At 41.2% G+C, this 25,173-nt stretch overlaps 1 protein-coding gene across 1 annotated transcript; it reads right to left on the reverse strand.

The window, feature by feature from the left end:
* Nucleotides 1–398: 398 nt before the first annotated feature.
* On the reverse strand, nt 399–2,294 carry lrrc4cb (leucine rich repeat containing 4C-b; the record flags this gene model as incomplete). The annotated part of the gene is made up of 1 exon (XM_081359840.1): nt 399–2,294. One exon carries the CDS (start codon nt 2,292–2,294, stop codon nt 399–401), a length of 1,896 nt encoding a protein of 631 aa, XP_081215966.1.
* Nucleotides 2,295–25,173: the final 22,879 nt, after the last annotated feature.

The raw sequence follows: 25,173 nt of genomic DNA on the forward strand, positions 1-25,173 counted from the left end.
TGTGCCACAACTAAAAGGAACAAAACAAAACAAACAAACGAAAAAACAACAACTGTTGTCTCATTGCTCTCAAAAGCATGGCAGTTGACCTTAATTCTACTAGCACATTAAAGTAAACCATTGATTAGCCCAGTTTACAAAATATAGAACTGAAAAAGAAAAAAAAAGAAGACAATATTAACCTTTTTTGTCTTGTGATTTCATGATTCAGTCACTTCACATATCTTTAAATAAATAAGATTTGTAAAGACACTTGTTAAAATAATGATACATACACCCTGGCTCTCATTGACATTGCTGAACGTCTTAATGCACGCTGTCATCTTCATGACGACAGCATGTCCACAGCCAAAACATTTTGAAAACAGCATTGGTAGAATTCATTTCGTCCAACATGGTCAAATTTGCGTCTCCTGTACATTATCCTTCGAGCTGGCTTGGATTAGTAAAGGTTCATGCACTGAACTATGCAGCGAGCTAAGAGCAGACACATGGTTATAAGCAGTTTTGTAGGAGTTATAGTGGTTGTAATGCTCATGCTCCAGGGGCGGAAGAGTCAGGTGACTCTCCATGGCCGGAACCCTCGTCAGCTCCTCGTGGACGTTGATGATCTCAATGGAGCGGGTCGGCCCATCGTGATCCTGCTGGTGGTGCTGCTTGCGCATCTTGTAGAATATTATAAGCATGACGGCAGCCATGAGCGTGATGGCCACAAAGCAGCCAATAATAATCTTGGTGGTTTTCATCACCTCCTCCAAACCATTGAGAGAGCCATCAGAGTCTATGTCAGTCACAGGAATGGTGTACGCTCTCTCGGTGGCAATGGGTGTTCCCCTTGTGGTCGAGGAGGATGCCCAGCCAAAAGAAGGCTGAACCGGTGTCCTACTCTCCCCATCGATAGGGGTTTCAATTGTCTCTACGGTGACTGTAGTGAAGTAACTAAAGCCACTGTTGTCAACGGATGTCACGTTGAGGACGGCAGAGGCTGAAATGTTGCCTTGCATGTTGCTTACGATGCAAGTGTATGTTCCTGTGTCCTGGACGGTGACGTTGGTGAAGTTTAGCGTTCCGTCGTTTTGGACGGAAATGCGCATTTTGAGCACCCCATGTGTTATGATGGAGCCATTTGGTGTTAGCCAGCTGACTGAGGTCACTGAATTTGTCCGACATTTGAGCTCTGCCGCCATTCCCTCAGTCAAATTGAGGTCGGCAGGTGGTTCGATGATAACGGGGGCGTAGCACTGAAAGTAGCTCTGGTCCAGCTCACCGATGTAGCGCCCCTTGAGGCTGGGAGGGGAATTGCAGCGTGCACAGCAGCTGGTGTTCGTTGGTACGGTCTCTCTCAGCCACCAGCTCAGCCAAAGAATATCACAGTTACAGTTCCAGGGATTGTGATGCAAATGCACTCGTTGCAAGTGGTGCAAAGGCGTGAAGAGATCATGGGGCAAAAAGGAAAGGTTGTTGTGAGCCAGGTTGAGCTCTCGCAAAGAGTGCAGGTCATCCAAGGAGTTCCGCTCTATGGTTTGGACTTGGGCGTGCATCATCCACAGCTTCTGAAGATGGACAAGACCCTTAAAAGAACTGGGCTGGATGACGGTGAGCTGGTTCCCGGACATCTCCAGCTCATCCAGGCGAATCAAGGGCTGAATGTTGGGGACCTCTTTGAGGTTACACATGCCCAGATTCAGGTAGCGAAGGTTACTCAAGCCCTGAAATGCTCCACTCGAGATGTAGGAGAGACGCTTCAGCTCTCCCAAGTCCAACCGCCGCAGGGAGGGCAGGCGACTGAAGGCATCAGACGGTATGCTCTCAATAGGGTTATTCCTAAGCCACAGCTCTTTCAGTTTTGATAGATACTCAAAGGCGCCATTTGGGATGGTCGTGAGGCGATTGTCAAAAAGCTCCAGAGTGTTAAGGCTGGTTAGGCCGTTGAAGGCGCCAATCTCGATGTTGCGGATGTGGTTTCTGCTAAGCTGAAGAATCTCAAGGTGTCGTAGATGCTTGAAACTGTCTACTTTGATGACCTGGATTTGATTGTCCTGAAGGTTTAGATACCGTGTATTGGTGGAGATGCCATCAGGGACATCCTTTAGCCCTCTGCGCGTGCAGATGACCTTACTAAATTGATTACTGCAGGAACATACAGAGGGACAGGTCTGGGCTCGCACCAATCCGGCGACAACAAGCAACTGTAGGGCTAAAAGCAGGAGAAACAAGGGGTCAAACCAAGCCCCTTTCCATCTAGGACCTCTCAACATCTGGCGCTGATGGTAAGAGGTCATCTTGTTCAACATTCATAATTTAATGCCAGCTGATTTTCTCTCCCCAAACATTTACAGGCTGTCTGAAAAAGAGGAAGAGGAAAATAAATTTGTTAGCAAAATGTGTCATATACTGTAGTAAATGTCAGTGAAGCATGATGGCAGTCAAACAGAACATCAAATTCCGCTGATGTTTGGCAATTTTTTACAACAAAAAGAACATTCTTCTGTCAAATGGCGCTGCATGTACATTTATGATATTCTGATGACGTCCAACAAAAACAAGTATTGCTGTTCAGGCAATGTATGTGCAAGATATAGTTCTCCAATGTGGCTGATAAGTTGAGCATAATTACTGTCGCAGTAGTTTAATGAGCCTGCACACAGAAACACACCACAAATAATTAAAACAATAAGGGATGGAAAGATGTCATTTTCTTGATTGTTTTTTTGTTTGTTTTTGCACTGTATATAGCAGACATGAGCTTATAGTCAAGTATTGAACTTTGACCAAACCTAAGTTTCTGTCCCCACTTTTTTGACCCATTTGAGACTTCCTGCAATTAACAAAAACCTAGTTGGTTTCAAAAGAGAATAATAAAATGTCACTTTATTATAGGGACATCATTTTCCACACCCAAACCCTGTAAAGAAAATGCTTTTGTGATGTTCTTGTAATGTTGTGCTTTTACTATAATAAGTACAAACTACTGAATCTTTTATGCTATGCACTAAAATGAGATATATGGAAATCCTGTCACAGCAAGCTGTCAGAGGGATGGATTAAGCTGCAGACAGGTCCATCTCTGGGCATATCTAGGAGATAAGGATGTGTCTTTGGCTTGTATATTCAGCACTCTATGCTTGCACATACTATGAAGATACATAGAAACTGAATTGTCAAAACCCACAAGAAATGTGCCACTGCTACAGCACACACTAAATTTAAAATTCCTTCACCCTACAAGTCTCTGCTCTCATTATCTGTTCAAGTGTTCTAACTGTGCGTTCACACCGCCGCCGACTTGAGCTTCCAAAGTTACCGGAAGTCATTCATTTTCAATGGAAGCTGGCTTCTCTCAGCTGCAAGGAGCGTCAAATTCCTCGGCGTCGCGTTTTGGGCGTTTTGAGCGTTTTGAGCGTCAATCTGAAAGTTGAGAGAAGCTCAACTTTATGGTAATGAGCTATGACGCGGTTCAGCGGCAAGCAGCGGCAAAACGCCAGCAACCAATCGGAATAGACGTCCTTCGCGCTGGCTGATTCCGGAGAAACATACGATGTAAACTTTCGTTCCTACCAAAACATTAGTTCCGAGAAAAAATTATTAATTGCAGAGTTTAACCATCATAGAGTGAAAGTGTATCATTTGCATGTGTTTTAAAGTCCTGTCAGCTTGACAGGGCATAAGAACGAGCAGAGAGAGAGAGAGTCCCGGCCGCGCGCGCGCTTACTCACCCGAGCGCTGTCTTGAATGCAGCTCTCTCTCTCCCTCGCGCATATTAATCAAAATCAATTGATACGATGGTGTCGAAAAAAAACTCTCCAGGGATGAAATGTTTTCTGTGCTGACAAATCTTGCGCGATATCCTAAATTGCCGAATGCATTGCTTGTTTTTTCTGTTTACATTTCATGGTGTGACACTTCTCTTCTCCCATAATCGAACACAGAATGCTGCTACGTCAGAGCGGCCAAAGCGTCAACAAGCTTCCTCGTACTTTTTGACAAGCGTCTTTGACTGGGCGGCCAGAGCTTCTTTGCAGCTCAAGTCGGCGGCGGTGTGAACGTACAGTTATGAAAAATAAGATGTCTTATTACATACGCTGTTTGCAAATAGGTTACTATAATCAGTATTCTCGTTAATAATGAGAGGGAAATAAAAGGAGAGAGAAATTTAGGACCCCTGACCCCTTGAAATAAATAGAAATGCTTTCATTTACAAGATCAAGCAAGCTCTGTCATAATTACAACATTTTACTCTCAGAATCTCCAAAGTAAATAAATATGAGACAGAGAGCTTTCCGATCAAAATGGCAACAGGAGCTGAAGTCGTATGGAATTACCTTTGTGCCAATAATACTGAACGTAACTTTTCAAGAAACTAATGCAAATCTAAATTGAAACTGAATAAATATCTGTGAAACTGAAAAAAAAAAAAAAACGCAGGCAATTTTTTTTACTTTAATACACTGCATGTTTTGCTAAGTGTTTTCAAATCTTTAATTCGCTGATCTGAACTTACAAATGCGCTTCCAGACCTTTTTGTTTACGCTCCCTGTGTTTTCGTTCGCCATTCTGGCACATATCTCTCGTGGGGGCGGGGCTAGCAGCAGTTTGTTCTCATTGGCCAATGGCTACTGAGTTTTTGATTGACAGCTTCTTGGCCTGGAAGTGAAGACGTCAGTGTTGTTTACATGTGTGGATGTGAGCGTCTGTAAGCGCAGCTTTCTATTTAATTTTAGTGATATAAAGTTTATATCTGTATTTATCTGCTGCTACAAAACATTGTTGAGATGATTTTTTATAGAGTGAATAGTTCAGACGAATGAAATCATTATCATCAGTCATCGTCGCTATCAGGATACTGGATACTCGTCGTAAGTCAGATTTTTAAAAAAGTTTTAATATACTAATACTATTTATAATACAGTACTTGTTTTTTCAGGTGGAGAGGTATTTTAGAGCTCAGTGAGAGCTCATAACATTATACTGCAGTGTTGTCTTGATTTAGCCCAATCATTACAGGACCTGTTTATCTACATATGGTTACAGTCTTCGATTAGATCATATTTGCTTCAATTAGATCATATTTCCCCCCAGCCACCCCAAACAACATTGGGCTAGAGTACTGTACAGTATCTGTACTGTACAGTACAAAAGGTACTTTATCTGACAACCGACGCTATTGGACCAGAGCGCTGTCAATCACTGCCTGATTCAATTTTGGCAATGTAAAGCCTTTTTACCATGCCAATAAAGCTATTTAAACCTGAATTTTTAATTGCTGATTAATTTGCGATGCAGAGTTTTTGAAAGAGGAGAGACATGACTTGACCACAGACCGCATCTCTGTTCATGATATGTAAACACTCAATTATTTTGAAGTATCCCCCTGGTTGCAGTGAGTCAATATTTATTCTGATTACTTTTGTGTGACTGATCAAGCTATTATATGTAGCTAGTATGAGTAACACAATTCTTTTTGTGTCCATATTTGAATATTAATAATTTAAAAATGCTCAATTCAAATGAACATTTCAGAGAAACTTGTTTAATCTTTAATAGTCTTTAATAATAAATATATATCCAAATGCAAAACCTAATACATGTAAGTAATTATGACTGAAAACATCCAGCAACCAGGGAATACACACAGCCATGGATATATATATATATATATATATATATATATATATATATAGGGCTATACAGCCATAGCCATCTACTGGTTACTGGTATTACAGATAATAAATAGTGCATGAGGTATATTTATTTGGTACTGTAAATCCCTTTAAAAATTTATATAATTTGTTTGAAATCAATATTTTAAGTCTGCAATTTGTTATGTGGGAGTTCAAAGCAGTTTGAATTGTTAGATTATAATAAATTTCCTTTCTCATTATCCAGGGAGTGGAGAAACTTTTCCATAAACAAAATTCTGATGCTGTCACAGATAAAGTGGTAGTACTAGAGATCCACTGTCCCCATCAGACAATAATCTTACTCTGTTCAGACACATCACCTTTGAATAACTGGGATCTTGATCTTCAGACACCTGCTATTATGCAAATATTTCTTTGGAGCTCTAGATTAAAAAACAAACACAGTTCACAAGTACACAAGAGGTTGGATTTTATTCTTATTAGTCTATGCTAGGGCTGCACGATTTTGAGAAAAAACCTAATTGCGGTTTTTCTGACAAATATTGCGATTGCGGTGCGATTTTCGATTTTTTTGGTTTTATTTATTTTAAAGCTTAAAACTGTACTTTTTATGTAATTTATGTAATAAATATAACCTTATTGTAAAGTGTTACTGATTAGTTATACACCGATTCAGACGTCTCCTGAGTTCACTGTTGGAAAGATCAGTTGTTTTAACCATTCATTAAAATGAATCGGTTCAAAGGAGTCATTAGTTCGCGAATTGGACGTGTCATGCGCGTTGTGTGATTATCCCAGCAGTTAGGACATGGACATCCAAGATTTCTGTCAACACAGAAAACATTTCATCACTGGATATTTTTTTCGTTTAATTAAAGAGTTTTTTTTTGTCAGTTAAATGTCCGGACCGGAACACTTTTCAGTTCAATTTATTTAGCACAATTCACACCCAGCGGTAATTCAGGGGAAAAAAATCTCCGAATGATCCACATGAAACTTTGGTCTTCCGACCTTTTACCACCGTGTCGATTTATTTTGTGCGAGGGAGAGAGAGCAAGACAGCGCTTAGTTTGGAGACGGTGAAGTCTTGTTTACACTTTCGCCAGGCTCCGAAGAGAGAGAGAGAGAGAGAGAGAGAGAGAGAGAGAGAGAGAGAGAGAGAATGCGCGCGCGCGCGACCGGCTCTCTCTCTGCTCGTTCTGTCAAACATGCGCCCTGTCACTCACAAGCGCAGCAGTTCATCTACATTACTCACCGATCAAATAATACTTTGGCTAGACAAAAATTCACTTTGGCGGGCGCTAAAACAAGTTCAATGCAGAAAATTCATGCGTGAATTTAACTTAGTAGGCTACATGACCATGCACTCGCACAAATGCGACCACATAAAATTTTAACTCGCACATTCTCAAAAAATGGTCGCATATTTCGGCCATTTCTGCGCAGTTACAAGCTTTTTCTATTGGCACAATTCGAGGTACACGTTGTGTGTTAGCTGCTTTGCTGCTGACAGAAATACGGTGCACTGCATACAACCTTGTAACTTTCCATTGCCATTTCTAATTGGCCAGCAAGCCAGGAACGCGAGATTCGACCATTTTGATTGGCTAATAGGTTTGTCACTCAAATGTCAGAGGCGGGGGAAAAAACCTCAGACTCATGAGGTTAGGTTATTGCGGGAGTTAAAACCTCAATATCGATGCGATAAAGGTTAATCGTGCAGCCCTAGTCTATGCTGATCTTGGATCAGCATACCAACAGCATATGAATGTTAAGGGGATAGTTCACCCAAAAATAAGAATTCTCATATATTTTACTCACCCTCATGCTGTCCCAGATGCATTTTAAATAAACACGAATGAAGATTTTTATCTCTGCAGAAAGAAAGTCATAAACATCTTGTATGGCGTGAAGTTGAGTAAATTATGAGAGAATTTTAATTTGGGGGGGGGGGGGGGGGGCTATCCTTGTACCCACCTTGTACCCACCCAGTCACTGTTTTGTTACTTTTACTGTAACAGGAACTATTCAAAGGATCATTGCATAATTTTAAATGTATATGAATTTTAAATATGTATTCTGTATATGTAATTGTGCATTTTGTATAGTAATGTATATCATGAGAATACTGTGCATTAAATGTATTGTTTGCAGGTAATGTTTTGTGGATTCTGGTCTTTCCTATCACAACATAATTGCATTCAAGACTTTCACGTTGATACTTGTGTATATTCTGTAGTGACAATAAAGAATGTACATTTATTTTAATGAATTCATATTTTCAATTACATTCATTCAACTGGTTTTATAAGTCACAATTGAAATTGTTGATGATTGTTAAAAATGTATTTTACAATTTTAAATGTTAGAAGATAATATTAACTAAATGAAATAACTAAATAAAAGTATCAGCATGATAAAAAAAATGGCAACAAGAACATTCTTTGTGTGAAATATAATGAAATGCCCTTAGAGGTTTCATCTGACAGCAAGCCACGGTTATAATTTTCATATTGTTTAAATTCCTCTTAATTAAGTGATCATAAATCGTGATGGTGTAAATGCATATGCTAACAATGAGTAGTGTGATGGCCATGGTTGCCAACCCTGATTACCTGGTTGAAGTGAGGCTTTCTTGGCGGATGAATATATCACACACGTATACTAGTCTTTTCTTTTAATTGTAAAATAATTTTAATTGAATCAGAGTCTACAATGCAGAAGAATCATCAGGAATAAACAAATATTCTCAGAAAACATTGGACACTATACAATATTTTCAGTATAATATACAGTACTTTAATGTACAATTACACCTGAATAGACTGAATAGATCTCTTGCGCTCCTAAAAGCTTCTGTTGACAAAGTAGTAGCAGCAGATAAATACAGATACAATTTAAAAAATAAAACTCATAACTTAATATCACTAAAATGAAATAGAAATCTGTGCTTACAGACGCTTACATACGTTAAACACAACACTGACGTCTTCACTTCCAGGTCAAGAAGCTGTCAATCAAAAACTCAGTAGCCAATGAGAATACACTGCTGCTAGCCCCGCCCCCGCGAGAGATATGTGCCAGAATGGCGAACGGAAACTCAGGGAGCGTAAACGAAAACTTCAGAAGCATAAATGAAAACTATGGGAGCGCATTTGTAAGTTCAGATCAGCGAAAGAAAGATGTGAAAACAGTTAGCAAAACATGCAGTGTATTAAAAACGAAGTCAAAAGATTTGCCTGCGTTTTGTTTTCTTCAGTTTCACAGATATTTTCTTCAATTTATATATATAATTTATATTGTTTCAATTTATATTTGCATTAGTTTCTTGAAAAGTTGCGTTCATTATTGTTGGCACAAAGGTAATTCCATAAAGTCCAATAAGACCTACTCAACAACCTCAATGAATGAGTGGGCTGTATGTTGGTTGATAAATGGTATTATACAATGAATAAATGTTCCAGATGATTGTGAGCTTGACTTTTGTCATGAGTATTAGATTTCAGTCTGTTGTTAGAAGCAGTCTAAAATCCTGATTGGAAATATCACATGCTTTTGTATGTATGTGTATCTCACATATCTCAGTCTGCTTAGGATAAGATGAATGATTCAATTTGAATGAACCGTCTTTCTTGTCTTTGACCCCATTGTCCTATGAAATGTCTCAGATGGTCTCACTGTGCATCTGTGCTCCTGATCATCTTATAAAATCGTTAAAACTGAGGACTGTGATTGATTTAGTCACAGTGAGACGTTAATCTCGCTGGTAGGCAATGAATGTTAGTTAGCAGCAGCAATTGACACCTTACTGTGAGAAGCTGAGAGAACTTCCAATGGACGCACATTTAATGAGATGCGTGAGATAATCAGGGCATGTCGTGGCAGGAGCCTCTTTTTCATTACCAAAAATAACCAAGGAATTTACAGAGGAAGCACACTAATCTCTCAGGTATTGATTGAGTGATTAGCTCGAGGCCTGCATAAAAAATCGGAAACACGAGAATTACTTTAAAACCCATTTTTATCTCATTAATTACATAATAGCAATCCACACATCATCCTACAGTAAGTTTTCTGACACACATTTTCAAAATTGTCACATTCAAACTCATGTATTTTACATACTGTATCTCAATCCAGTCTATCTGCAAAGGCCTCATTATATGCTGTTAGATAATTGTTTTTAGAAGAAATTGTATTATCAAGAGTCAAGAAATAAATATGCTGCAGGGAAATATTCAAAATAATTTGATGATATACAAACTACTTGAGTCACATAAGAAACAACAGCAGTTTAATAATCCTCCAAACGCATATGCAAGGCTTATCCTTGCTTTTTGTTGATGATGATGAATCTTGAGAGTGATGTGCTAATTCAGTGCATTTTGACTGAATTTTTCCCTGCAGTGCTCTTTCCAAAGCTTGCATATTCCTTGAGGTCTCTTATGCCAATCAAATTAATGACCTGTGTTTCACAGATAAAGCTCTAACACATATATAACACACAAATAAAGATAAAGATGAGGTTTGATGAAACAGGTTCTGAGTAAACAAATTAAAACAAGCTTCTTTATAAAGTTCAAGATGAATATAATCAAGGGACATCAGTTTATAAATCTAATAAACATTAACCTCCTTCAGAGAGCTGTTGAAAACAGGTTTTTTGTGGAGCTTTTAGACTAATTAATTTGAATCGTGTCTCAAACAGACACCCTACCCTTGCTCAAATATTATTTTCACATGAGTGCTACAGTCTAGGCTTATTCGCTATCAAAAAACACTGAGAGTCTCTTGTATACACTGGTGGCTATAACTTGTTCTCTAGCATCCTCTGCATTTTCCTTCACAATCAATATCTGATAACTCTTTCAAATGCGTTCTAAGACATCAGAGAGAAAGCATATGATGAAGGTCTATTTTATAACAGCTCCTGAAGGACACTGAGGGACACTGATTAGTCATTATACCAACTGCACTCTATTCATCCACTATTGCTCATTATTATTTTATGCTGTTTATTTTCAGTAAAACATATGTAAATATAATATAATAAATGAAGAGTTCAGATGCAAAAGCCTATAAGTGCCATCTGAAATTTTCTTCTAGAATGATAATTTAAGTTCAGTAATTTCACTTAAATGGCAATGCATAGGTAATTTTCATTGCCATATAAGTGAAATTACTGAACTTAAATATACGAGCTTGATAAAAATGATCATTCTAGAAGAAAATTTCAGAAGGCACTTAGAGGCTTTTGCATCTGAACTCTTCAAATATAAAACATAGTTTCAAAATAATCTTAATGATTAACTGAGATCTTTTTTTCTTTCTAGCAGGGTTATGTATTTGGTGGTAAATCAGCCAATTAATATTCACAGAATCTTATAGCTTATTTTTGGAAGCAATCCTTCGGTATACTCTGTGCTCCTCTTGTTTCCTACATTTAGGACACCCAAGGGTCTCCACAAGGACAGCAATCGATTCAGTGTTATGGAAGAATACACATCCAAATGCAGTCAAGTCATGGTTGTGTTGTGAATACAAGCAGTGTACATCTCTGACTGTAAACAAATGTGCACCTAATAAAATCTGTGTAAAATATTAAATGCCGTTAAAAAAGGTAAATAGTTTATGCAGCATCTCCTTTTCGCATTTTCATCGTTGGGTTAGAGGCAACATAAAATTGCATAATCCGTTTTTAACTAAATTGAAATATTATGTAAAAACTCTTACATACACAGTACAATGTTCTGGAATGTGCTCTGCTTATTTGCCCTAGAAGTAAAGGACAAACCAAAACAACACACCAAAGTGAGTTCTCAGGAGACATTGTGTTGACTCCTCGGGACCTGGAAACAATGGCATACCGAAAGGATTTTGCTTATGGGATGCCTGCCAAGGTCTTTACTTAAATGGGGAGACTGTGTTGAAGCCAAAGAAGATGCTTTACAAATGGAAGCCCTCCATTTAAATTTGCAAAGACTGAAGTACACTATAAATACATGTCATGTTCACCTTGAGTAGACATTAAACAATGGGATAAAACTCACTGTTTTATTTTGAAAGAGTGCGATTCTAACGTAACTTGGAAAAGTATGATCCTTCTGCGATTTATTTCACACACATTCAAATGATCGCAATATTCCAGCTCAACGAAATACAACCAAAATGCACTGCATTTACAGTCGGGTGTCTAATACAATTTAATTCAGCATCTGAGCTTCAGTATATTCTAAAGAGAGTGATGCACATCTTTTAAATGATCGAAGCCCTATCCTATACCGGTGTGTTTAAACAAGTAAAAAATCAATACCTTACTTGCCTCTTAGAAGGCCTTTTCAAGCAGTTTAGCCAGGGAAAATAGATACAAAACGAGGGAGTAATGCAAATTACTCCCACATAGATCTTCCTCAGCTCCTCTACTTCCCCTGCAGATCCAGTAGGAGTCTTACTTTGTAATGTAATTTAGATCTAAGCATCTATGGCCAGGTATAATCACCACAACCATTGGATTGTGCCAAAATAACTTATGCTGCCTCCATTATCATAATGACACTGATGAATAATCAGATGAAATGGCCGTAATCACTCTTCTTTTTTTTCTCTCTCCCTCTTTTCTGGCTGTGTGGGTGGATCAGACTGCAGGGAGATCTTGTCTATGGATCTAATGTTCCCACCAAAAATGTCTGCAGCCAAAACTTCATAATGTTAGTATTAGGATCTCCTTAAGGATACTACTTACAATTATTTAATACATTAATGCAATTACTATTGATATTTGATCATTCCATTAGTCTTGGAGCTTTTAATATAGTAATTGTATTAGTCTGATGAACTTGTTAAAGAAAAATGATCATTAGCCCAGATTCCCTTTGGGCCTTCAGCTGAGAGCAACTTTCAAGAGTTTGAATCTACAGAGATAAACACAGGAACAAACACACAGAGAGAGAATCACTTGCAATTTAATTGTTTTCCTCTGACCTATTAAATCAAGAAAATGAAATTGCAATCATTACTTGTAAGCATGTTAGCAACCCTCACTTGGGAAATTATGACCTTCCGCAGTTAATTTAGTCACCTATTTATATTCACAGCAAAAAAGAGAACTTGCATTCTCTAATGAACAACACTTAGCTGTACAATACTACAGGGAAACTCAGAGTTACAGATGAGTTACAGATATTGACTTAAATCAAATCAGCTGTCTATATTTATGGCCATTTGCTAAATCATTAGAGGACCTCATGCCGATAGTCAGTTTTATGGTCTTGCGATGGCCTTAAATATTGACTGGAATCATTTAACCATGAGATATGGCATGTAAGCATGTGACTGCAAAATTTCAGGCAGAGGCAGAAGCCGTGGGGGTAATTCATTGGCTGTGGGATGGTGCACCCCCATGTTTCCTGACGTCGTGAGGGCCTTGTTAGCAAAAATATTGGTGCACTTTTAAACTGTCAGGACTCCTGCCAAAATCACATCCCACAGCACTGCAGCAGGTTAGTGGGGAAAAAAAAGTTGCTTACTGAAAATTGAATCTCTATCTTTATCATATTGTTGCGCTGAAAAGGAAATGAAGCTAAAGCACGTATAGCACTGTTGCGCCAGTTAAAGGGGTTACTGAAAGCAGCTCTCGACAAATTGATGTCACTGCGGCATAGCTGCATCTGAATATTTCTGTCTAGCTACTGTCTATACATAGGACTTTATCAGATTTGCCCATTTAATGACATCAGTCATCTTCGACACAATAGACCCTAGCAGATAATCTTTCAGAGCGAAAGTGTTCGAATGAGTCGTATGTGGCTCTCAAACCACACCCCTGAGAGAATATCCATATTGTAATAGGCTAAGTTGTTGAGTAAGAAAACAATTACCAGACAAAGAGAGTCTTGGCAGGAGACGGCCTTGCTGGAAATACACAGCTGGAGGGACGGGGATCTCGCATATTCTCATTGTTCTGGAATTTTTTACTAAGCCGCTCACAACTACACCTGTCTTAGCGTGCAATATAAAAGTGAATGCTTTTTAAAAATAAAAAGTACAGAGAAAGGTTGAGGAAAAATGAGTTAGTAACACCTGGTTAGTTAAAACACTTATTGCCCCTGCTGTATCCCTCCGCTAAGTCAAAGTACTTGTAGTGACAGGGCACAAGACGCTTTTCTTCCAGACTATGCAAGTAGAGTGATCACTCCTGAACCTGGCCCCTTCAGTTTACTTCAGTGTTCAAATTGAAAATCAGGGAGGCAGTGTGCTGACCATGCTAAAACACAGCAGACAGCAATCTTTAAAAGCGCACCGCTCTGACCCCTGAATGCAATATAAACGAATCCAGAACCACAGGGACAGTACCTCATGAAATATGAAATGGAAAATCAAGAGTCACCTTTCAACATTTACCTACAGTACTCTATACCTTACCCTCTGCCCATGTACACAAAATATGCGGTACAATGAGAATCTTATATACTGGTTTTGCACTGAAAAGTTTCAAACGAAAAAGTAACTTTTTATAAAATGTATAACAATATTGAAGATGGCTAGGTCACTAATTAAAGGAGAACTCTGGTCAATTTTAACATTGAGCTAATTTTTTTGTAAATTTGGAGTGCTGTCAGTACAGAGAACAATGACAAAAATCGTTGTTGCCTACACCGTGTTGTCCTCTTTTTAGAGGAGGTTTAGTACCTATGATCACGCGCGTGAACTCGACAATCGACTACTGTGGACTTCGACCGAAAACAGGATGTAAATACAGGTATGTGCGCTGGCTGAATAAACATCATTTTTATTAATATCTTTCACATCTACTGCAGTCAGATTCACCCGTGATCACTTCTAAAGGAATGACTCACATGGCTAGGCACTTGTAATGACACATCAATGATGTTAAGAGGCTAAAAGCAGGTTTAAAACTTGCCCCATTGAAGTCAACAGGGTGCAAATTTTAAAAAGAGGATAACACGGTGTAGGCAACACCGATTTTTGTCATTGTTCTCTGTACTGACAGCACTCCAAATTTACAAAAAAACGAGCTCAATGTTAAAATTGAACGGAGTTCTCCTTTAAATCAGTTAAATATGCCATTAAGTGATGTAATGCTCAAGCATTAAATTAGTTCCCTTTCGTGGTCACTCCGAGTTACGTCGGATGACGACGATTGACGATTGGGGTTTCGCTTAGAAGCCTATCACCTTTGAGTATATAAAATGAGCCAATGGCAATGAAATGCCATGGGCCTGCGGAATTTGCATAGCGTATCTCCGCCCACCGCAGGGGGTATATAGGGAAGTACGCTGGCAACATGCAGATATGTTTTCGCTTCGGAGCCGAGAACTTCTTTACTCCACGCAAGCCAAAAAATCCTGAGTTATCCTTCTCAATCCTTCGAGACGAGCGAGCTCTCCGGTGTTGGTGTGACGGCGATTTCAGCGGGTGCACACTACCCTGCTGATCTGGTCAGTGATCTGACAGTTAGTGTGATTTCTCCCTGTTCGCTTCAACATCCGCGGAGTTTCCTCTCACAAAAAGAGCATTGCACGTGGCACGTCTTTTTAAAGATGCCTCGCCCGTGCACTTCTGGTTGTGGTCGCGATGTATTCTTGTCTGATGGGCACAATCTCTGCTTAGCGTGTTTGGGCGTTGATCACGCTAAAGCAGCGTTTGTGGATGACTCATGTTCTCACTGCGGGAACATGACCATCTCCATGCTGCGGTCGAGACTCAATGAGCTCATCAGAGCGAGAGTCCCCCTACCCACACCCCGATCTACTGACTCCTCGAGAGCTAGTACTTCGGCTGGTGGCCGGGGTGACCTGAGGGTGACTGTGTGGGACACACCGCCGACACGTCCACGGTCCACACACCCCTCTTCAGCATCGGTACCCGTGAGCGTTCAAACTGAAACCGCTGGTCCCTCTACGGAGGCCCCGCGTGTTTCGTTTGGAGCTCCAGAAGAGGATGCAATGTCGATCGCTGCATCACAAGGTGGGCGTGAGTCCTCGGGAAGTGAGGATTCGGCTGTGTTGCCGCCCTCGGGCATGCCAGCATTGCCCGAGTCTGATCCCGCACTGACTGCCATGCTTTCCCGGGCAGCCACGGCCATTGGGCTCGAGTGGTCCCCGCCACCCGATCCAGTGCGCTCGCGGCTGGATGATTGGTTTTTGGGAGCGGCCGCTGACACTCGTCACTGCCCAACCCCAATACCATTCTTCCCGGAAGTGCATGAGGAAGTCACGCGGTCCTGGAAGGCTCCCATGTCTTCCCGTGATCGTCCGTCGGCTTTCTCCGCCTTTCCTCCCCTCGATAAGGCTGATGCTTGTGGGTACACTGGGATTCCCCCGGTCGAACGTTCTGTCGCGATGCAGCTGTGTTCGACAAGCGCTTCATCGCATGGTGATCCTAAGCACCCATCCAAAGCCTGTAGATTTTCGTCTACTATGGTGGCGAAGTCTTACAGAGCGGCGGGACAGGCAGCTGCCTCTTTGCATGCCATGGCCATCTTGCAGGTCTATCAGGCCCAGATGCTCCGTGACATGCACGAGGGTAGGACAGACCCAGGGCTCTTCGATGAGCTGCGCGCCGCCACCGACCTCGCTCTCCGAGCGACGAAGGTGACCGCGCCAGTCCCTGGGTCTGGTGATGTCCACAGCTGTGGTCCAGGAGCGACATCTCTGGCTGAACCTGGCCGATATGCGTGAGCCAGAGCTTTGCCCAGCAGTTCTCGACTGCCCAGAAGCAGACTGAGGCGATCAAGCACATTCTGCCCCGACGCTCCGCTGCTCAGCCGTCGGCACAGAATCCTCAGCCTGCCTGCCGCTGAGGGCACCCTCCCGCGGCTCCCGCCCCTCCCGCACGGCCCCAGCAGCAGCCTTCATCCGGGCCGCGTCGTGGAGGAAGCCGCAGGAAGGCGCCACAGCCCTCTCCGGCCCCGCGGCCCGCTAAACGCCAGGCCAAGCGGCGCCCCTGAGACGGGCCGCTCAGGATTGGCACTCTTTTCTGTTCAGGAGCTGGTAGCAGGGCCACTCCTTCCCCCGGTGGAGGGCCGGGGGAGAATCTTTTGTTCTCCACTCCCCGCTGCTCGTCCAACGACGAGCAGTACCCTAATGTGGTTAAAGACAGAATTGAATCCCCCAATCCTGAGCCCACAGAGCCCGAGGGCTGCAGTGCGCGCCACCCTCGGGTCCCGCCACTGCCGCCCTCCTCTGTCCCAGAGGTGCGGGATGACAGCAAGCGCCGCCCACGGGCCACGCTCCTCTCATCCCCCTCTGTCGCCAGAACCCTGCCAGAGCACGCCCCCGTGGGACGCGCGCCCTCCCCTGGCCTCCTCTGGCAGGACGCAGTTAATGACCGTGCCCCCGCACAGGGCCGCTATGCCACCCTCGCCGGTGCCGGTCATTCCGCCTCGCTGCCCCACCGACGGTACGTCTATGGTTCGTATGACCCCGCTGGTGCACTTTCTGGAGGCCTGGCTAGAGCTTCCCAGACTGTCCCGCTGGGTCGCGAGAACCATCAGGCTCGGCTACGTGATTCAGTTCGCGCGATCTCCTCCCCACTTCAGGGGAGTCCGCTTCACTATGGTCGGTGGCAATGCCCCTGTCATGAGAGCGGAGGTCACCACCCTACTGTTGAAGGGTGCGATCGAGATTGTCCCTCCAGCCGAGATGAAGTCCGGCTTCTACAGCCCTTACTTCATTGTACCCAAGAAGTCCGGTAGGTTTCGGCCAATCCTCGACCTGCGTGTCTTGAACCGCTCCCTTCACAGGCTGCCGTTCAAGATGCTAACGGCCAAACACATCCTCCAGTGTGTGCGGCCGCAGGATTGGTTTGCAGCGATCGACCTGAAGGACGCCTACTTCCATGTCTCCATTTTACCTCGACACAGACTGTTTCTTCGGTTTGCTTTCGAGGGGCGGGCATACCAGTATGCGGTTCTCCCTTTCGGGCTAGTCCTGTCTCCTTGCGTCTTTACGAAGGTCGTCGAGGCAGCCCTTGTTCCCCTCCGGGAACACGGGGTTCGCATCCTGAACTATCTCGACGACTGGTTTCCTTCCTGCAAGAAAGGTTGGAGCGAAGGCTGTCTCCCTCCACCCTGAAAGTGTATGTTGCCGCCATTGCCGCACATCACGACGCAGTTGATGGTAAGTCTCTGGGAAAGCACGACCTGATCATCAGGTTCCTGAGGGGAGCGAGGAGACTGAATCCTCCTCGTCCTCCCCTCATACCCTCTTGGGACCTCTCAGTGGTTCTAACTGCCCTGCAGAGTGCTCCATTTGAGCCTTTGCAATCAGTAGAGCTTAAGTTCCTGTCTATGAAGACAGCGCTCCTGGTTGCATTGGCCTCCATCAAGAGGGTAGGGGACCTGCAGGCATTTTCGGTTGACGAAGCGTGCCTGGAATTCGGGCCGGCTAACTCTCACGTGATCCTGAGACCCCGGCCTTGATACGTGCCCAAGGTTCCTACCACACCCTTTCGATGCCCTTGGAGGAGGCAGACCCAGCCTTGGCACTGCTCTGCCCAGTACGCGCCCTTCGTGCTTACGTAGACAGAACGCGGTGTTTCAGGACCTCAGACCAGCTCTTTGTCTGTTATGGTGGGAAGCTGAAGGGAAAGGCTCTCTCCAAGCAAAGGTTGTCTCACTGGATAGTGGACGCCATCGCTTTGGCATACCAGCAGCAAGGTCGTCAATGCCCCCTTGGTGTGAAAGCCCACTCCACTTGTAGTGTGGCTTCCTCTTGGGCTCTAGCGCATGGCGCCTCGCTAACAGATATTTGAAGAGCTGCAGGCTGGGCGACACCCAACACATTCGCGAGATTCTATAATCTCCGAGTAGAGCCAGTTTCTTCCCATGTACTCGCTTCAACCAGCCGGTACTAGATTCTGCTCAGGTGTCTTCGCTTGCTCGCCATTCCTCTCCACGGACGGGATACGTGCGATTATCTTCTCAGGTGAGTCTGATAAGCTCTGAGTTCCTCCAGCACTGGTTACGTCAACGCCTGAGTTATGCCAATCTGCCATAACGCAGCTTTTGCGCTTGACTAGGTGCCTCCATGTGCATGGTCCCCCCTCTGGGCGACCCCCACATGTGTATTCCACTGTAAGTCTCTTTTGAGCGTGTGTCTTTCCCTTGGCAAGCCACCTTGCCACCCCTGGGGTTTAAATATTCCACCTGCGGCTGGACACCTCAGTGATACTCCATATGCATCCCTCTGGATCATATGTGTCTCTCAAGTCCCCCTTTAATGTTTGGGCGTAATTGCATATTTCTCCTGAGATATGCTTCCCAGTGCACCTTGGTATTCCTGTGTTAGGTAGGACTCCTTCGTTCGTGCTAGTCTCACAACAGGGAGCTCAGACTTACGCAGGGCACTGGATGACAGCCGAGGTGGCGTGATTAGACTGGAACCCCAATCGTCGTCATCCGATGTAACTCGGAGTGACCACGAAAGGGAACGTCTCGGTTACGGATGTAACCCTCGTTCCCTGAGTAGGGAACAGAGACGTTACGTCTTCCTGCCACTTCCGCTGTATCGCTGAAAAACGCCTGGGTCCAGTTTCGACTCCTCAGCGAAGACATATCTGCATGTTGCCAGCGTACTTCCTTATATACCCCCTGCGGTGGGCGGAGATACGCTATGCAAATTCCGCAGACCCATTGCATTTCATTGCCATTGGCTCGTTTTATATATTTGAAGGTGATAGGCTTCTAAGCGAAACCCCAATCGTCAATCGTCGTCATCCGAAGTAACGTCTCCGTTCCCTACTCAGGGAACGAGGGTTACATCCGTAACCGAGACGTTTGATGGAGAACATTAGATTTTACACAAAATTGTTCATGCAGCTCGAGTGATGGTGTTTTTAAAGCAAAGCAAAATAATAATAATAATAATAATAATTTCACTCCAACTGTTATGCTGCCAATGTATTTTTAATAATAGAAAAAGGATTACATTAGAAAAATGCATAAAATGTGGTTTTAGTACCAGCCACAGTATATCGGTTATATAAGGGATCATACTGGAATGAGATTTCATACCAATTTAAAGGAGGAAAAACTATGAATGAAACATTCTTGACTTCCCAGTGACCGAAAAAGTTCCAACACAATTTCATGACAATTCGTTTTGGCAAATTGGTGGCTAATTTGTATGAATTCGTTCGATCTCAGGGGTGGACCTTCATTCTTACTTTCTATCAAAAAATCTTTAAAATTTCATACACTTTACATCATACACATTCACATAAAATTGCCACCTTGTAAGTCCTGTGAGATCAAGTTGACAGTTCCTAAATCGATATCCTAACAAATAGAATAGCCTACTGTATTGTCTCCTAATGGACATCTTACAGAGCATCCTGTGATCTTGCCGCCTCTCATTTGTACAGGTACTTTTTACATTAAAGAAGCATGTTTATTGTGAAAGCAAATAGTTGCTGTGGTAACAAACAATGGTAACTGCTCTTAGAGTGAGGTAATATCATAGTCTGAGGCTATCGCTAAATATTGAAAATGAGGAAAATCAGCAACATTTTTATTTCTCTATGTTGATTTAGATTGTGCATATGCTACTTGTTTCTGTCAGTGACTCAAGTAAAGCAGACACATGCGTTCCTTTGATCTTTCCATAAGGCACTCTGTCTCAGATACACCACTGTACATGTTTCTTTTTTTGGCTGAACTAATTCTTTTAAGTGTTTTTTTTCTTTATCTTTATGTCAAAGTTTATAATCAAACTATTTACGTTATTGTGTAGACAAAAAAAAAATTGTGCTGCAGGCAATAGTATGATAGGTTGTGAAAATTAATTAAGATATCATGGCTACTCTCTGTAGTACTAATATCATTTATTACTGTGTTTTCAGTGAAGATATCTAGCTATATATGCATATACAGTAGCACTTGAGCAAGGCTGGCCCTTGAGATCCACTTTCCTGCAGAGATTACCTCAAACTCTGATCAAACTCACCTGCCTGTATCTTTCTATAATTCTGAAGACCTCAATTAGCTTGTTCAGATGTGTTTGATTGGGGTTGGAGCTAAACTCTGCAGGACAGTGGATCTCGAGGGCCATAGTTGTCCAGCCCTGATTTAGAGACTCAACTAAGGCTATGCATATTTAGTTTTGATAGTCTTATACTGTATGTTGATTTGTCATTTGGTCTATCTATAGTGTATGTTTTGTCCACCTGTTTTTGTCCTGCGTGTACTACCCTTATTTTGTTTTCTTATGTTTGTACATACTTTGCACATTTGAGCTTGGAGAAACGCAATTTCATTCTGCTGTACACTACTGTTGTATGGTTGGAATGACAATAAAGCACTTTGAACTTGAACTATGTTCAGACTGCAGGCAAATCGATTTTTTTTTCTCAAAGTGATTAAATAAGATTTGTGTGTCCAGACATAACCAATGTATCTGCATCGGTTGCTTTGGCAACGACATAGGCGTACCCAGGTTTCTGACGAAAAACGGATGCAGGAAAAATGGACGTGCATCATATCTCCCTGTTCAAATTAGTGAGGGGTGCGGTGGGTTCACCAGTTTTGAAGTTATCGTTGTGTGTCAGGTTAAGAGTGATGCAAAAGACAATACTGTTCTTTCATTAATGAATAACTACACAGAAACAAATGAGTAACACTCTACTATTAACTAACAAGAAACTCTTATTAACAAATAGTAACTAGTAGTGCTCAGTTGTGTGTAATAGTTCACTATTATTGAATCAATAACTACTATTGTTTTTCATACCTCCCAGAGTACTATACACATGTTCAAAATCAACATGAATTATGCATAATGTATAATTAATTCTAGAGGGAAGATCATGGTAACCCACAAGTAATGACTCGAGTATTACCAAATCCAGAAGGAATTATTTGGATCAGTATTCTAAAGTGAAAAACATAAGTCTCTACTAATGACTGAAATCATTGTAAGTCTTTGAGTTTTTTGTAACGTTTTGGATAGTAATTCCTTCCGAAGGATTGGTAACACTTGAGTTATTACTAGTGGGTTATCATGATCTTCACTCTAGAATACTGATCCAAATCATTAGTAATTCTTTAGAAGGGTGTACAAACACTTGAGTCATTACTATCCAAAACCTTACAAAAACCTCAAAAAGCTTACAATGATTTCAGTCAGTATTAGGGAGTTATCATGCTTTTTACTTTAGTATATTGATAAAAATAATTAGTCATTCCTTCTGAAGGATTTGGTGATACTTGAGACATTACTAGTGGGTTAGCATGACCTTCACTTTAGAATTAATTATACATTGTGCATTATTCACATTAATTATGGAGCTGTCTATAGTAGTTCTTAGTAATCCTCTGGGAGGTAAGAAAAAATGTTTAGTTACTGAAAAGCTAATAGTGAACTACCACATTTACTATTACTTAATAATTCATTAATCAGAGTTTAATAGTTAGTTAATAGTAGTTTCTAGAATGTTAATAGTACGTTACTCGTTTGTTCCTGTGTAGTTATCCATTAATGACAGAACAGTATTATTATAAAGTGTTACTGACAATTTGAAATCTGTTTTGAGCAGCCAGAGTGTCCAGACTATGACGCATCTGTAAAAATCTGATTTGAATTGCATTTCAAACCACCTGAAAATCAGATTTTTTATTAGAATTTTTTTTGGGCTGTCCAGACTTTCAAAAACCCATCTGGATAAAATCTTGAAATGCAAAAAAAAAAAAATCAGATTTTTGCTGCCAGTTTGAACATGTCCAAGCTGTATGTTTAATAGCATCCTGGCTAGAAATTAGAAACCATCAAGCAACTAAATAGACCTAGCTTAGCAAGTGTCATGTATTCTGAACTGCCTGAACTAATATCATTTGTAAATGTAAATGTCATTCTGATCTCTAAGACAAAAATATTTGCATGCGTACTGTAGTTAGCCTACGTATGTAGCATTTAGTATCTCTCTCTATTAAAATAATAATACAAAAATATTGAATATACTCATTATGCTAATACAATCTCTTTGTGTGACCACTAAATTAACCACTTCGGTTTTGCAACATATTTAGGATTTTTTAGAGAATTAGGCATATCTGAATTTAAAAGAGCGTCCTACCCACATATATCTGGCATATCTGAGTCTGTTTACAACTTTCCTCAACCAGTCCCATAGTGCAAAGACATGCTAAAAATATTTAAAATAGACATCTAAAACCCAGGGCTAAATGCATGACTAGCTCCGCACCGCTGTGGCATCTGGTTGACGGTAGTATGATTTAAGAAAAAGGGGGCAGGTAGAGTAAAACACACTATCTGTTATGATTTTTCAGAGAACCATGCCACGTTTTGCGGCAGTGAATTCAGGCTTTCCTCTTTCAAGTTGCTGTGATTTTAATTCAACGACTGGACCCCACATCGTGTCCAGGCTGTTGCACAGCAGTTGTGAGTCAGAGCGTACACTCACTCCCTCTCTCGTCCCTCTGTCTGTCTACTTCTTTCTGTCTCCCTTTCTCTCAAACAGACAGCTTGCTTAGGAATAATTCATGGCTTTGCATTAGAGCCTCTACAGTCACTGCTAAACAATTGCAAAAGCAAATTGATACTGTTGTTTACAGTTTTTATGGTCGGTATCTTCGAAATAGGTGTTTTAATAATGGCTGAGATCAACCAAGTTCAATTCCACTTTGAAGTGCTTGTCATTGTTTCCTGTTAAATCTTTTGCACAGCCAGTCCATAAAGCATTGCGCTGGCAACGTTAAAGAGATACTGTCAAGAGTATACAACATGACTGTTTTCATCTCACATCAAAAAGAATGGGAATTTACAATGCTGCTGGCACACTACGTTATGCAAACACCTAGGGTCCTTCTCCATTTGTGCAAGATACCTCTCATTTTATCAGTGTCCCTTTAAGACAAGTCAGTCGGCGACCATCGTGGTGACGCCCCCAGGGGTGCTATTTTTAATGCGGGCAATTGGCATACAAGTACAGCCAATATCTTTTTGAATGGGGAAATCGCTAAAAAATGGCAAACACAATTATATTTCAAATATATTTGAACAGCATCATTAAATTGTACTTCTTTAGCACAAATCACACTAAAAACTGTATTTATCTGTTTGGACCAGTGAATGCGCATACTAGAGTGAACAAACTCAACACGACTTTCCATCCCTATATTCGCTATATTTCTATGAGTGGTCCATCTCCATCCCCTATAGGCCTATACTGTATCTGTGGACATGTAAACAGGTAGATCTTGAGAGTCACAAAATGTAGCTGTCATTAGAACTAAACTTCAACATGTTCACTAACTCGCCCTAGGGCATCTAACAGGGGAATGTCACTCTAGTAACGCTCATACAAATTTGTTGTAGCACTTCTTGAATCAGCAACTTCTGAATGTTTAAATGAGTGTGAGATTAGAGTGTTGTGGTGGAGGGAAAGATTTTCAGTGAATAACAACGTAAAGGCACAGTTCAGCCAAAACTCACCTTTTTTTCTTCTGTGGAACACAAAAGAAGACATTTTTGAAGAATGTCTTTTTTTTTTTTTTTTTTTTTTTTTGCCAAATACAATGAAAGGTTAATGGGGTGCAATGTTTTTGGACCCCACTGACTTTCAAAAATATCTTCTTTTTTGCTCCACAGAATAAAGGTAATCATACATAAAGGAATAGCCTACTTTATGATACTTGTGTTGCAATAAAAAGTATGATAAAGTAATTAGTAAACAATGACAGCATTTTCATTCAATTTTTTTTTTGTTCTGCCTTGGGTAAAGTAATGGAATCATTAAAAAAACTGATATTCAGCAATGGTGCATTAAAACAGATCAACAATGGCATTAAAGATTTTTACATTGTATCAAAAGATTTCTATTTCAAATAAATACTTTTTAAAGTTTCTGTTTTTAACAGTGATAATAATCATAAGAAATGTTGGTTGCACTTTATTTTACAGTACATGTTCTTAAAGTGTACTTACACAAGAAAGTACTGGTATTGTAAGGTAACTACATGGGTTACGGTTAGGTTTAGGGGTAGTGCCTAGTTATAACTCAGTTCTTGTATAATAAGTGCATAGTGTGTACATGCGGAAGAGGACTGTAAAACAAAGAGCTACCGAAATGTTTTTTAGGCAGGAAATAAGCATTATTAGTGACACTGAAAACTGGAGTAATGATGCTGAACATTCAGCTTTACCATTACAGGAATAAATTACATTTTACATAAAAAAACATACTGAGTTACATTATTAAACATATTAAAGTAGTTTAAATTGTAATAATACTAAGAAATATTACTGTTTTGGTGTAATTCTGATCAAACAAATGCAGCCTTAGAGAACACGTCTTTCGAAAAAACATTTTAAAAATGTCATACTAACCCCAAATTTTGGAATGGTAGTCTATTTGAAACACAAGAGTAACATTTTGGTGGTGTAGCATAAAAGTCTCTATAGAGTGACGTTTCATAATGAGACTATGCTACTCTGCCCACAATCAGAAAGAGCCATTAACTTTGCTTCACTTTCCTTTCAATATCTCCTAATTC

The sequence above is a fragment of the Scardinius erythrophthalmus genome (assembly GCF_964197995.2).
Source record: "Scardinius erythrophthalmus genome assembly, chromosome: 2".
Taxonomy (NCBI): domain Eukaryota; kingdom Metazoa; phylum Chordata; class Actinopteri; order Cypriniformes; family Leuciscidae; genus Scardinius; species Scardinius erythrophthalmus.